Genomic DNA, 15,746 nt, shown 5'->3' on the forward strand with positions numbered 1-15,746 from the left:
AGCTTTTTAGTCATGCATACTATAAGAATAGATAGACCTTTTATATTTATATCATGCACTTGAGTGTACAAAACACATCCTCACTACACTTAGTTGTACATGACTGGGTTGTACTGTATCTCCATGCGTGGTTCGGTGGGTGTATTGTGTCATATGTTATTTTGCATATCCAATCATGCTGCTTCAAGTTTAGTCATTTGTGTAGTTTGATGGTAACCATTAACCATCACATGGTAACCACTACTACATAATTCTCTTTATAATACAAGTAGCAGAATGCAAATATTTTACTCCAGTACTGAGATACGTCCTGTTGTGTGACAGAGTGTAGTTTGTGCCCACAGGGCCTATGACAGTTATTGAGACACACGTAATGACGGTATGCATATGATTCCTTCAGGGATTTATATTAAGCAGTATTGTGAATCACCATCCCTATTAATTCTTGCTTACGCAGTTTTTTTTCAAAATCACAACTTCGATCCCTATTCTACTTGTTTAAATTTACAATTTTTTGCCCCCTAGTAGAAAACAGGACAGTACCACTATACCTCATCCACATAAAAGCTTTGATGAAAGTGGCTTGCTCTTCTGAAGTGCAACCACTTTCCTGGAACACGTCTCAATGTACACCGGTGTAAATTTAGTTGTCTCCCTGTAAAGAAGTATGAGGTTTGCATGGCAAATGTATCCTATAGAATTCCTTTTATTTGAGGTGTGAAAGTATTCCATTAAGATATCACTTATACTATGGCTGCTTGGTATTTGCTGATATTATACACACGCAGCCCTCGGGATGCACCCTTGGGCTTTTGGGTGTATATAGCAACAAATCCCTCGCAGCCATGGTATGTGGAATGGCTGTCAAACTTGTCATGAACTTTACAGTTGTATGTTTATTATAGTGGCAATTTTAGTTACCACCTTTTATTTTGCTTCATGCATGTTTGATTCTTTTATTTCACTGCATTTTAGTACAGAATTTTATTGTTGAAGTCATCATACCCTTACTATACTGTAGCTTGGATAATAAACAGATTGACATATCTATAGGCAACTATGTTGTCATATGTGACTGGATCTGCAAGAATCCCCATATGTTCTTGCAAGCCTAATTTTACAGTTGAATGCAAGGGGTCTGCAACTCTTGAAATCTCGTACAGGCTCTTTGAAATCTTGTTGAAATCGTCAATCTTAGCTGATTTTGAAATCTGAAATCTTGAAAAGTTGTTGTAAAATTCCGTATATTTTATATAATTATGTATATTTTTGTATCATGTGCTATGCCCTATACTGGTCCAGAACTCTTGTATGGCTTTGAAATCTGAAGTCTTCACTTGTAAAAGTTTCTGCTCTTCACTAGCAAAAGTTTTCATACATTTCCAGTTACTAAGTGTCTCGTGATCTAGATACTATCAAGAGTACATAATAATAGAAGAGGGACTTCTATTATTATGTACTCTTGATACTACTAACTCTGAAATCTTGTTGAAACTTTGAAATCTTGCTTTGAAATCTTTGGAAAGTTAAAGGTTTAAAATCTTGCTTGGTAGAATACAATAAATGCAATGGATGAAATATTTATGAAATTGGAAAAATTTAATTTAAAGCACTTGTTTCACATTGAAGGAAGGTGAAATGTCAAAAACCTTGATAGCATCGTGATCCCCACAGCAAGAGGAGTTCCAAAATCTTTATTTTGTTTCAGTACTCCCAAGTAGACAGAGCTATGAGCAGCAGTCTGCCTTGTATTGGACAAGCGATTCACCTCATGTTTTTGCTAGTCTTAAGAAAGGCTTAGAAGACAAAACTTACCCAGCAATGGATTCGTCTGTTCATGGAGAACCTGATGGTGTAAATTTGATCTTGGTAGAGGACTGCGTTCATAAGTTATGATTGTTTAATTAAGTACCTGTAGTTTGTTTTCTGTATTGTCACTGTACAAATTGTTGTTGCCACTTTGTAGCACTATAGCTTCAAAATTTCTTGCTTTCTAGAGCTGAAACTTTGGTTGACCATTGGCTAGAAAATGGAATCTAGAGCTGAAACTTTGGTTGACCTTTGGCTAGAAAATGGAATAAAATGGAATTTGAAAGATGTGCTAACATATGGGGTTCTTGCAGATCTGGTCACATATTATTCACACATGCATAGATGTTTTTATTTCTATAACATTCTTACATAGGTAACCAAATTGACAACTGTCCAAGTGTGGTAGTTACTAATGACACCTGGAAGCATCCCTATGAACATTCAGATATAAAACTGCACTGTTCTATTACAGCACAAGTTAAGGTCTCTATTCTAAAGTGGTGCTTTGTAGGAGCCAACAATAAGAGTTCATGTTGTATTTGTGACAATGACCAACTCGATATCCCTGGTGCTGGAAACTGTACTAATAAAGATTGGAAACTGACATCACATTATGGAAAAGGGTGCTCATACAAATATGGCTGTTCTCTTACAGTGAAAAATATATCAAGGAAGTATGATGGTGGAACATTTATAAGCAATTCACATATAATAGGATTGTCAAAGGAATTTGACAAGAACTTCACTTTTGTCCATATTAATATAATATCAAATTCCTCTAGTAAAGAGACACATGGCTCTAATAAGATTTATTTCGAAGTTGCAGGGTGTGGAATCTTCGTCGGGATTGTTGCTATTGTGGCTGTGGTCTGTGTAGTGAGTGTAGTGAAAAAACGTAGTGTAAAGACTATATCCTGGAGTAGACAATACAATAGATATGAAGAAATTCAATCACCAGGTAATTTCCCTAAATACAGATTTATTGTGAATTACTTTCCAACCACTTTGCTTATTTTATGTAATTTAAAACCTTCTTGCTGATCTAAGCCTGATGTATATGTTGTGGGCAGTTTGGGTGTTAGATATGATCTGAACTTTATGTGTAGTTACAGCTAATAACATGGATGATGATGTTTCATCTCGTGATTTTGATAATTGTAAGTATCCAGTAATTCTGTTCCAATGCTTTGCACAGTGAAGGCCACCACTATTTAAAATGTCTAGTCAGAGTTGGGGTAGTTACTTGCTTACAGTTACTTCTTAAAAGGTAACTAAGTACTTTTAGTTATTAGTTGCTTTCATAACATAAGTTATGACTTGTTGTTAGCTTTGTAACATAACTTTGCCCGGATATACTTCAACAAAGGAAGAAGAGAACTATAATTATGTACACTTTCTGATTCTATGGCGAGTTTCAATTATTGTCACATCTGTTACTGAAGCTGAGTCATGAAGAACAATACACAGAATGTGTCTATTTAATGTGGCTGTAGCATATATGACAAAAAATTAAAGTGCTCTTGCTTTTAAGCATAATTTAATTACCTATAGTTATAATGTAACTATTGTAACTAGTTACTATTGTAACTTAGTTACTTTTCAGACAGTTATTCCTAGTTGTAAGCTACTAGTTACAAAGCACATTATATTACTTTTTAAGTAAATAGTTACATAATTTAGTTACAAAGTAGCTATTTATCCCAACTCTGTGTCTAGAGCATATTGTGCCATGTGGCCCAATTAGTTGATTATTTGCTGCGAACAAAACATCGGATGCTGATAGCCTACAGCTTTCTTTTTAATCTTCTCAAGTCCTCATGTTGTATACAGCTGTATGTGACCTGTGTAGTTAACACCAACACAATATATTGAAAACAGTGATTGAAATTACGTTTGTTATAAAGGAAAGAATATGTACTGTAGGTTTTAATGGGGTTGTTATTCATTTCAAATCAATTAAATCTATGGTACAGTGCACAGAAAAATAAACAAAGAAGTTGTGAGAGTTTACAAATGTTCATGGAGTCTGTTAGGTTGCCAACAGGTTTGTAAGGCTTTGCAAAAGGATCATGAAAAACTTATGAAGTGCTTGCATGTACATAGATTGTGTGTTTTGGTGGGGTCATTAAACCGCACATATAAAATCTCTGATAAGAAACAAGATCAATTATGTTAGTGGTCATTTAATGCAGGCTGTTTGTCTGTTAGGTTACCTATGACACCTTCTGGAGCAAAAGCACAACCTTATATCAAACTTATAATTTACAGTCTGACTCAGTTAATAAGTACAGTACAACAGGCATCAAATAATGATCGTAAAGCCTAGAAGTGACCAGCTTGCAAAGGCTTGCAATTACTAACTAAGATGTGGGAGTCATTGCAACTATACTTTATTACTTCTTTGTGCAGTGCACCGTATACACCCTGTATATACCATCTTGTTCACCTATTCATGTAAAGTTAGATTATCCTTTTTTGTTTCTGTAGCTGAAAGGGCCACAGAAACAAAACAGGACGGGATGGGATAGGATAGGGCATGCATGTTACAAGTGAAAAGTTGTTTTACAATGTGGTAGACGTAAACAGTAATATCGTTAATTATTCATTGTATCGCTTTCATACTTGTATGCAGAAGTAAATACATGCATGATTGTATAATTCCAAAGCTACCCACCATAATAGGCTGAAACTTTGGTTAACCCATTCCTTGGACACTATAGGTGATACTGATGCAATAAGAGAAATAGTAAATGATGTTAACTATACTGGTTTTGCTGAGACAGTCACATAGAGTTTTGGTGTAGCACAGTGTTGTGTGTGGATTCACATTATATTGGTTGTTTATGTGTAGTTACAGGTGATAACAGAGACGATGTTTCATATCGCGAATTTCATAATCATAAGTTTGATCTCTTTTAATACATTATACAATAATAAAGGCCGCTGTATTTCATTAAATAGTGTACTATGTGGCCCTAGAGGTCAATTATTGCTGCGAAAGTTAAAATAGGACTCATGCTCTCAAAGTTATAATAATTTTGGTTTGTTTTTTCTTCTAGTACACTTTGCAAAACAGTTGTTTTATTGTAGTTTAATTGGAAGCTGAGAAGTATCAAAAAAATTAGCTGCATAGTAAATCACTAGTTATAAATGTTGTACACACCATATCTATGTAGCTATCCAGTTTAATTGTATACCTCTTAATGAGGGCATGAATTGAATAAGTTGGTTCACATGATCTAGAGCAAACATGGCTCAACTACAAAGGGTGTAACTGTCATACATGTAGTTTTGGTGTATGTTGTGTGTGATCCACATTCCATCTTGCACAGTTGCAGCTGATAACAGAGATGATGATGTTACATCTCGTGACTTCAGTTATCATAAGTATACATGTGGCTAGTTCAATAGTACTTCTGTTAAAATGTATTTCATTTTACAAGCATGTACTGAGATGTATTTTATTGACGCATACGTAATTGTGTCATGTGGCCCAAGAAGTCCATCATTGATGTAAATGTTTCCTCTGTATATTTTCCTAGTTTAAATAACATAAGAGGAAATTTAAATTTGATTAGGGATCATAGAATAAAAGTATGGAAACAAGGACACCTTAAGATATACTACTCGACATTTAATCTGTACTGGTATAATATAGCTAGGGATTAAATGCTCACTGGTTTCCCTACTTTTTTATGATCCCTTAAAATTCCTAATTTTTCCTTATACTTATTTGTTGACTTTGTTTACTTTTTTATAATGTTATTATGATACGTGAACCCACGCATACTGCATCATAAGAAAGAATGGTGCCTGAATCAATGTTTTCATCTGAACGTGCATCCCAACCATCAATTACTGACTGGAGAGTGGAGTGGCCATTACGCTTTGCTTTCAGCTATTTTCAGCTTGTTGCCCAAATGAAGAACAGTAGGAGAAGCGCCTCTGCAATCAATCCAGTCACCAAGAAAAATAAAGACAATTTGCACTCCCCAACTAACTCAAAAGTGGAAGTGGCCATTACGCTTCGTTTTCAACTATGTTCAACCCAGAACAATAGGAGAAGTTCCTCTCAATCAATCCAGTTTCCAGGGAAAATACATATTTACAAACATAGGGAAGCCTTTGTGCTGCTGGGAATTGACACGTTGAGCTGTCAGCAAAAAGAAATGGGACACAAAAAGGACAGAGGTAAGTCCATGATACGTGTATATTATGTACTGTGGTATGCCAAAAGGCACCTTTCAGGCTGAAGCTATGTCATACAGTGAAAAAATCAAACCTGTATATTAAGTTACACTTGTCTGAAGGCATTAGTCAGTCAGTCAGTCAGTCAGTCAGTCAGTCAGTCAGTCAGTCAGTCAGTCAGTCAGTCAGTCAGTCAGTCAGTCAGTCAGTCAGTCAGTCAGTCAGTCAGTCAGTCAGTCAGTCAGTCAGTCAGTCAGTCAAGCAGTAGAAAATTCCACTAAATTTTTTTTTTTAAATTTCATAGCAACTTTTTGGAAGTGTTTCAGATTGTACTGAAGACACTTTTGGGCTTGGTTATATACCAAGGTGCCATGAAGGTATTTTTAGTGTGATATTTTTGGCCAGAAAAGCACAAACCTTTGTGATCCCTAATATGTGACTGGGTCTGGGAAACCGGTCTTATCGCCCATGACAACAGATTTGATTTTTCACCAATAGCACAAAGCTACATAAATAAACTATCAAATGTCATTGTCAAAATCAGCTAGGCTTGAGTGGCCTTCTTTTGCTTGCTGCTTTTCCCAAGCACAGTGGCAATTTGAATGTGCACTCTGGAGCAGCTCTGGCCAGCCTGGGGATGGCTGTATGTGGCTGTAAAGCTCAGTGGTGTTGAATAAAGACCTGTGCTGTAAATTTCATTTCAGTTTTGAGACTTGAAATAACATGGCCTAATTCATCCCTATGCCTTCCTATTTAATTTTTTTAAACAGCCCCTTGCCCTCCGCTGCCACCCCTTTTGGAGTTCACCTGATAAAGTCAACTCCAGTTCTAAAATGGCAGGAAACTTAGCTGTTGGCTAATTGTATAGTGGTGCTCTTGAAGGTAAGGAATTGGTATAAAAAGTGTGAAAAATTGGTACACGTATCTTCATCCATTGGTGAGCTACAACACACCGAAAACTTAAAACTGGCATTTCTTGATACTTTTAAATAGGCGATAAGACCAGTTTTCCCAGACTGGGTTTGTGTGATAATTTCATTCCCTCAGAGTTCAAAGTTGTCTTATCCTTATTCTTCCTTTTTGCTGCAAAACAGCTGTTAATCCATACTATTGCAGACCCTCAGCTATCCGAGTCTCATTTATCCGAAATTGGAAATGACTGTTCTATTAGAGTATTGTGAGTGCAGCTGTATGTTCTATTAGAGTGTTTCAACAGGACTCTGTATATAAATGTATGGGCTTCAGTTACCTCAACAATTCATTTACCTGAACACTTTTATCATTACCTGATATCATTGAGGTCAGATAAGCGAGGGTCTATTTTAGACTTAATCTTGGCTACTCAATGTAAAGACATTTTTCAGTTGGAGTGTTCTCAGAATTAGAGTGAAAGTCAAAATAATTGTAAACATGGATAAATTGCTATCTTGTACACAATGTACATATTGCATCAATGTAGATGTTTCTTGGCTCCCAATTTTCTTTGTATAACTTGACACCAACTCACTTCAGTTTTTACTGGCTTTTTAGCTAAGCCATTTCTGCTTGAACTAAATACATGTACGTAATAACCAACCATTTACTGTACATACCATAAACTGTCAGGAAGTTCTTAAATCAGTTAACTGTATAACATAGAACTATGTTAGATCAGCTAAATACTAAGGCTGAGTGATACTGCCATTTTAGTATCACGATCGATACTAAAGCCACCATTCACGATACTGAATAGTTCACGATACTTACAAATAAGTCAATCATAGCTGCTGCTACATTGTGTATTGCTCAGCATTCCTGCAGGAAGTCCTTATAGGTGATAGCAAACTAGTCACTATCGTCCTTGCTTACAGTAACAGTTATTGTAACACATGCTTTGAGGTTATGTTATGATGTTCACAGGGGAAACCAGGTGGGTGGACTTTGTCACTTACAAGGATTCTTAGCCAAGTACTGCATAACAAATAGCTGTTTAATGTACAGGCATGGTATCACAAAAGTTAATAACAAAATATTGCGATATTGATACTTTCAAAATATCACGATATATTGCTAAAACAATAGTATTGCTCAGCCCTACTAAATATGCATTTACATAAATAGACAATCTAAAACTTGATGAATGTTATGATTGCATGTATTATAAATTATTGTACTATGTATTTTTTTATTTTTCTGCAGGTAACTCACAAGGTGATTTTAGTAGTGTCCGTAATGTATGAAATTGTTTTAATGAACATTACAAAATTGTAGTAGTTTAATTTTACATGAAATTTTATACTTCGTATACATAACTATGATATAACTAATCATAATGATTAATATGAATACATGCATGGAGCTACTTATGCAAAAGAATCCTATACTGGTATGCATATAGCTGCTGCTGCTACTGCTACAATATGCTTGCATATAGGGCCTGAATTCATCGTAATATTTATTTATTTTATTTATTAAGGCTTTACAGCACAAGTGCTGAATGTCTGTAGGACACCTGGTCCTACAGCCTGTTTAAATTTTGATGTACATGAATATAATTGTGCAAGTCATACAAGTTTATATACTTGCACAATACTCAATCTTAAGCTTTGCTTTCATTGGTATCATGTCAATGCTTCTATAAACCATGACTGATTAACAAGTAATGAATTTACTCATGCATGCAAGGATAATAAAATGCATGATTATTAAGTTCTAGCATAAAAGCAATTGATAATAATACCGGAATGTTTACATTTAAAACTGCTGACAAACAGCTACTGTATTACACTAACATAAATCAGTCAGGGGTGGATCTATGATTTTAGAAGGGGGGGGGGGGGGGGTTGCTAACATGGACACTTATATTTTATATATGTGGCAAGAAAGTTGATACAACTAGGGATCTGGGGGCATGCCCCCACAGGAAAAGTTTGCAAATTTGGCCTACTGAGATTGAATTTGGTAGCAATTTTGAGTGAAAAACGATGTCACTTTTTAATGTGATACCATTATTCCCCTACAGTTTGTCAATACAACTAAAGAGCACAGCCAGTAGCTAAATTCAATCTTGTAGAACTAATAGTGGAAACATATGGGTATCAGCTGCATATAATCAATTTTAGCATTCTGAAGTATACAGTCTCGAAGCTCAAACTACACTAGCTGTCCAAACAGTAGAGAGGTAAGTGTGAGTGGAGAGGGTAAGTAGACTCACCAGTGTGTGGAGTGCATTCTCCAGCTAGGGGGCTCTGGTGGCATACTCCCCTGGAAATATTTGGAAAATGGCTATCACAAGATTGAATTTAGAAGCTATTTTTAACCAAATGTGGGTACAAGATGAACGGATTCAGTTGGAAGTAAAAACAGAACTGAATGTAAGGTCAAGGAGAACATATGAACACAGGATTGGATTTACTTCATATATATAACCACTGTTCTGTGGTGCAGGTTGCTATTTAAATCTAACTTTTAAAATGATGGATCCATCCACCACCATAATTGTTTTACAACTAGTCTACAAATGTGACCGGGCCTGTGAAAATAGGGAATGTGGGCACATGAAAATTGCCTACTTTGTCAAACTCGCATTATAACTTTGCATTCCATTATTGCTTGGCCATGAAATTTTCAGCACTTGCTAAACATTTAGTTAGTTCTGTAACTAGCATTTTCAGTACTAGTTACAGAACAAAACTATTCTATCCCAGTACTGTGACATTAGATGTTATGTGGTGGGATGTAGTTTGTGCCCACATGCCCTATTTTTGCAGGCCCGGTCACAAATACAGCTAGTTTTTGGCCACAACTAACCCCCTTTAGCACACATAACCATGACAACATAAATGCTTCAGTATCATTTAAAGTTGAGTTTCAAGGGATTTGATAGTGCAAACTCCAGAGGCTGCTAGATTTAGATAAATGTAACATGGGATTTGATCAGGTAAGGGAAAAAAACAGCTCTCAGGTGTTGTGGCCTTGTGAACTTTATAAATGCTAAAAAATTCACTATTATAATAAGGGTGACTATTGTTTTACTTGCAAGAGAAGCATTTCAACTTAAGAATCAAGTTTGTAACAGAGCCTAAAAAAACTATTTGACAGAAAAAGCTATTTTCAGAATAGATTTTCAATTAATAATGTTTTATACAATTTAGTACATTAAAGGTATAAACCTTTCTAAAGTGATAGGTATATAGCAGGATGTTTGGTACATTGGTGAGGGTAGCAGTGCACAGGTCTAGAAGAATAGTTTAATTTCAGCTTGCACTCTGGTAGCTTCTTGAAAATATTATTACAGTTTTAATGATGGATGTTCTATTAGAATAGTTGACTGTTCTATTAGAGTATTTCGATTTTAGCAGCTTATAAGGTAAGACTTACTCCAAAAGTATAATTTTGAACCCCTCTTAGTAATTCTTGGATAAGATTAGCTATTCCTCTTGCTCTTTCCATGTTTTCATTGCCAATACATGTGCATAAAATGCAACTGCACCTGTACTACAGCTTCTAGAAGCTCCTAGCTTGCTCATTGTAAAATTTTGGAGGGGGGTGCTTCAGCCCCCCAAGCACTCCCCCCCCCCCCCCCCCCTAAATTTGCCCTTGATCAGTGTGGGAAAAGCAAGGTCATATTCAATATTGGATGACACAAAACAACAGTTATCATTTTCTTATCAAAATCAGGAATATATACGCTGCCAGTTAAAATACAAGAAAATTTCCAAGCAATTAATGTTGATTGAAATACTGAAATTTAATTCACTACTCAAATGAAGATCAATGAACTAGAAGCTAAACTAAATCAAAGCACACAGCAGATTGAATGTATGACAACTGATCCAGAAGTGTTTTGGTATAACATTCTCAACTACAAAACATGCACTATGTCATTACCAGGTTATCTAATCACTTCAGTGACTGTAAAAGTGACAGAATATCCCAAATCTTTTGATATTTTTTTTTATGGCTGATAGTCACTCATTCTACACTTACCGTGCATGCAATGAATTGGATCACTGATGATCACAAGGCCCATATGATGAGCAGTTAAGGTGCCTTCTGCTCTATGTGTATTCCCCCTTTAGCAAGGCTATCGGACATATGCGTGCTTTGTGCTGCACTGTTTATATATAACCCTTGTGAGTTTGGCATTTTCAGCTTTATATAATTATATCTATTATCAATTCAACACAATTGGTTAGTGCATTTGTGTATATTATCAGTGATGGTTCTTATTATTATGTTCTTGCAATGTGTGCAATAAAACCCCCAGAAATTGTGGTTAGCCATGCATATTTTTAGGAATGGCTATAATGATTATGCTTGAATTTGGCATGTCCTTGGACTATTTTACCTGGTGGAAAACTCCACTGTAAAATCACTTCATTTAGTAAGGGAACACAGAGCTAATATGTGTGAGAATTGCATTGTATTGTTCAGCTATCTAGTATACTGCATGTAGTAAGTTAAAGTTTGTAATTAATTTTGTATATCACTTGCATGTGTACTTGTCATAATCTATAGTGTCCGTGTACATGTTCAGTCACATTACAATTGCATCATCATGGAGTGCATCTATTTTCACTATAGTATTCCTTACACTTGTATTGGGTTGGGGTGGCAATCCAGGTTTTACAGTGATGGTATTCAGCAGCAGCAGCAGCAGCAGCAGCAGCAGCAGCAGCAGCAGCAGCAGCAGCAGCAGCAGCAGCAGCAGCAGCAGCAGCAGCAGCAGCAGCAGCAGCAGCAGCAGCAGCAGCAGCAGCAGCAGCAGCAGCAGCAGCAGCAGCAGCAGCAGCAGCAGCAGCAGCAGCAGCAGCAGCAGCAGCAGCAGCAGCAGCAGCAGCAGCAGCAGCAGCAGCAGCAGCAGCAGCAGCAGCAGCAGCAGCAGCAGCAGCAGCAGCAGCAGCAGCAGCAGCAGCAGCAGCAGCAGCAGCAGCAGCAGCAGCAGCAGCAGCAGCAGCAGCAGCAGCAGCAGCAGCAGCAGCAGCAGCAGCAGCAGCAGCAGCAGCAGCAGCAGCAGCAGCAGCAGCAGCAGCAGCAGCAGCAGCAGCAGCAGCAGCAGCAGCAGCAGCAGCAGCAGCAGCAGCAGCAGCAGCAGCAGCAGCAGCAGCAGCAGAATGAATGTAGCTATTCCGTAATATAGCGGTGGGGTCTATTCTACGGAACAGAACGATGGACTAAACTACAGAACGGAATGCTTTCTCAAATTGAAGCAGTTTACCATTGCTGTACAAGTTATCAGTGGCACTTCCAGCAGGTAATCAAACGTACCCCCAAGAAAGATAAAACAAATTTAAGGATCGATTATGGGTTCTTGTTGGTTGTCATTAGTAACAAAGTACTAATTGTGGGAATAGCTGACTCAATGTGCTCATCTTCGGATTATCAAGTAGGGAACTATAATGCAGTTTTCTATGGGGTATCATTTGTACTAAAATTGTACAAAAAGCCTTATTTATAAACTATAAGCATACTTTATAAATCAATGCGCTACTTTATAAATCATGAAGATATACTTTATAAATCATATGCATGATTTATAAACCATATACCTGATTTATAAATCATTGACATACTTTATAAACTATAACATTGATTTATATAAATTATATACATGTGATTTGTAAACTATAACACTTATTTGTAAAGTATAAACACTGATTTATAAATTATAATATTAATTTATATATCAATGTACTACTTTATAAATCATGTGTATAGTTTATAAATCATACACATGATTTATAAATCAATAACATACTTTATGAGCCATACATGCATAATTTATAAATTGCACATGTCAGATTAATAAATCATAAGTATATTTTACAAACCATCATCACGAGTGACTTAGTTTGGTTATTGTTGTATTTTATAAATCATTGTCCTACTTTATAAATTTTAACACATATACTTTACAAATCACATGTACAATTTACTTTTGTAAACTAATACTATGATATATAAATCAATAGTGTAGTTTAGTAGCCTTACATTGTTGTTTAGTATTGATAGTTACTTATATGTGTATCAAATGTAAAGCATTTGTGGTATATGATCCAGCACAGGATTCAGCACACTTAGTACAGGCTTTGGCAGCTGTTGTGAGCACTTGCACTAATGAGAGCAACCCAGCAAAGTGGAGTATATCACGATTACCAATGCCCCTGCCAGTAGTTCCACCAACTATGCCACTGTTGTCACCAATTATGCTACTGTTGTCACTGGCTGGCTTGAGCCCAAATCCTAAGAGTAGCCAGCAAGAGTGGCATAATTAGTGGAATTACTGGCAGGGGAGTTACCCACGACAATGACAGGGGCATTGGTAATGGTGATACTCCACTTAGCCGGGTTGCTCTCATTAGTGCAAGTGCTCACAACAGCTGCCAAAGCTTGTACTAAGTTTGCTGAATCCTGTGCTGGATCACATGCCACAAATGCTTTTCCATTTGATGCACATCTAAGCAATATTGATATGAATTCTAACTATCGATACTAAACAACAACATATGGCTACTAAATTACACTATTGATTCATATATCATAGTATTAGTAAATTGTACATGTGACTTGTAGCTAAAGTATGTGTTAAATTTATAAAGTACGACAATGATTTATAAAATACAACAATAACCAAACTAAGTCACTCGTGATGATGATTTGTAAAACATACTTATGATTTATTAATCTGACATGTGCAATTTATAAATCATAATGATGATTTATAAATTGTGCATCTATGGTTCATAAAGTATGTTATTGATTTATAAATCATGTGTATGATTTATAAACTATACACATGATTTATGAACTATACACATGATTTATAAAGTAGTACATTGATATATAAATTAATACTATAATTTATAAATCAGTGTTTATACTTTACAAATAAGTATTATAGTTTACAAATCACATGTATAATTTATATAAATCAATGTTATAGTTTATAAAGTATGTCAATGATTTATAAATTAGGTATATGGTTTATAAATCATGCATATTATTTATAAAGTATATGTTCATGATTTATAAAGTAGTGCATTGATTTATAAAGTAGCTATGGTTATAGTTTATAAATAAGACATTTTTGTACAATTTTGGTACAAACGGCACCTCATAGGATGTCGTACCGGGTTATCACAAGCTTTGGAACAAGCGTTTTTAACATTTGCTGGGGCAATAGCACAGAACCAAGTACAAAACGTACGGATCTAGCTACCGTAGGTGGGAAAAGTTACGCGTGGCCGGGAAAAGTTTCGCGAATGCAGTAGCTATCGCGAAACTTTTACGCCGGTTAGTTTCTACATGCTTGTATTTGTACAGTAATAAATTAGTATGTAAAATCAGCATCGCAAAACTTTTACGCCGGTATACAAAGTAGAGTGCAATTCGCGAAACTTTTCCCACGCGTAACTTTCCCCGCCTACGGTAGTGTACAACAGTGTGGCTTCCTCCGCAAGCATCCACCAGCTCCTACTCCTCAAAGCGAGACTTGGACATCTCAACAAGGTATCTAGCTACGTAACGTTGTTGCCTGTGGTGTAGTATTGATGTTGACTAGTTTCAGGGGCGTAGGGAGGGGGGGTTCCGGGGGGGGGGGGTTCAGGAACCCCCCCTGTAAAATTTAGACTTCTGCAAGCAGGATCCTAACACACCATTTAGTGTGGCAGGACAAAATGAGTGAGCAATATAGTGTAATGGCACAGCACAACAATTGATACAACTTACATTCATCTCTCAGGGAAGGATTTACGGAGGTAACATGAGCCCTCTTCAAAACTTGTTAAAAAGATCGATATACTCTAATAGAGCAGTCAGGTATATACTCTAATAGAGCAGTCAGGTATGCTTCTAGTAACTCAATGCTGGTGCTGGAACCCCCCTTCAAAAAATCCTGGCTACGCCCCTGAGTTTTAATTTCAACTCAAATAAACAAAGCATTGGCTGACTTTCAAGGTGGCTGGAACTCTGACACTCTGCAGTCAACTGAAGGCGACATGACTCCCATTCAATTGTACCTAGATGATTTACAGGCCACTAAGTGCAGTATCATGCCTCAAAAAGTAATCTGGATTAACAAGCAGACAACAAGATTTAATGCCAGAGGAGATGGACCTTGTAGATATCCCAACATACTTGTTGGCATGGTTTTTTGTTGTCCTTTTAGCCACCAATACAACTGTACTGTAAGAAAAATGCACACAGGTTGTTAATGAGCTTATTACCCTGGAACAGGTTGTACAGATTTTGAAAACAATTTTATGAGCAATGTATATACTAGGACAACATTAATTTTACAAATCAACAGTAATACATGTCACCTGTAATTGATATTGTATGTATATGTCATAACAATGTGTACAATTTTATATACTTAACACCTAATTTCTATTAAGAAATGTAACTTGTCTTAGAGTATTTCTGTTAAACTTCTCCATACCCCTGTGAGTTGAAAATGTTGAAAGTATTTTTCCAACAGTATACAGTAAGTGTCATTAGCAACAGCCATGCCATCATGAAATAGGATTCCCAGATCAACTGCTTCTTGTCTTACGAAGCACGCTTTCAATAATTTCTCTACATCAAACGCCTTCTTTGAAAAATGTTGCAGGGCATCAGAATACACTTGTGATCTTCTGATATTGATCCTTTGAACATCCTCATCATTTGAAGATTTTATTGCACGTAACTGATGTTGCTGAATCACATGCTTTATAACAGCACTATCAATAGGCCCTTCTCTGGTTCCCTATAATAAGTATATC

The 15,746-nt window shown here is 36.3% G+C and overlaps 1 protein-coding gene across 1 annotated transcript in view; it reads left to right on the forward strand.

Moving 5' to 3' along the window:
- LOC136259271 (uncharacterized) overlaps nucleotides 1-13,256 on the forward strand; it is a 28,942-nt gene extending 15,686 nt beyond the window's left edge. Inside the window, exons 5-8 of the mRNA XM_066052759.1 lie at nucleotides 2,186-2,770; nucleotides 2,919-2,969; nucleotides 8,179-8,208; nucleotides 12,985-13,256. Coding sequence (XP_065908831.1) covers nucleotides 2,186-2,770; nucleotides 2,919-2,969; nucleotides 8,179-8,208; nucleotides 12,985-13,256 — 938 coding nt within the window. The remainder of the gene's footprint in view (nucleotides 1-2,185; nucleotides 2,771-2,918; nucleotides 2,970-8,178; nucleotides 8,209-12,984) is intronic.
- The last annotated feature ends 2,490 nt before the right edge of the window (nucleotides 13,257-15,746 follow it).

Source organism: Dysidea avara, chromosome 6, assembly GCF_963678975.1.
Source record: "Dysidea avara chromosome 6, odDysAvar1.4, whole genome shotgun sequence".
Lineage (NCBI taxonomy): Eukaryota > Metazoa > Porifera > Demospongiae > Dictyoceratida > Dysideidae > Dysidea > Dysidea avara.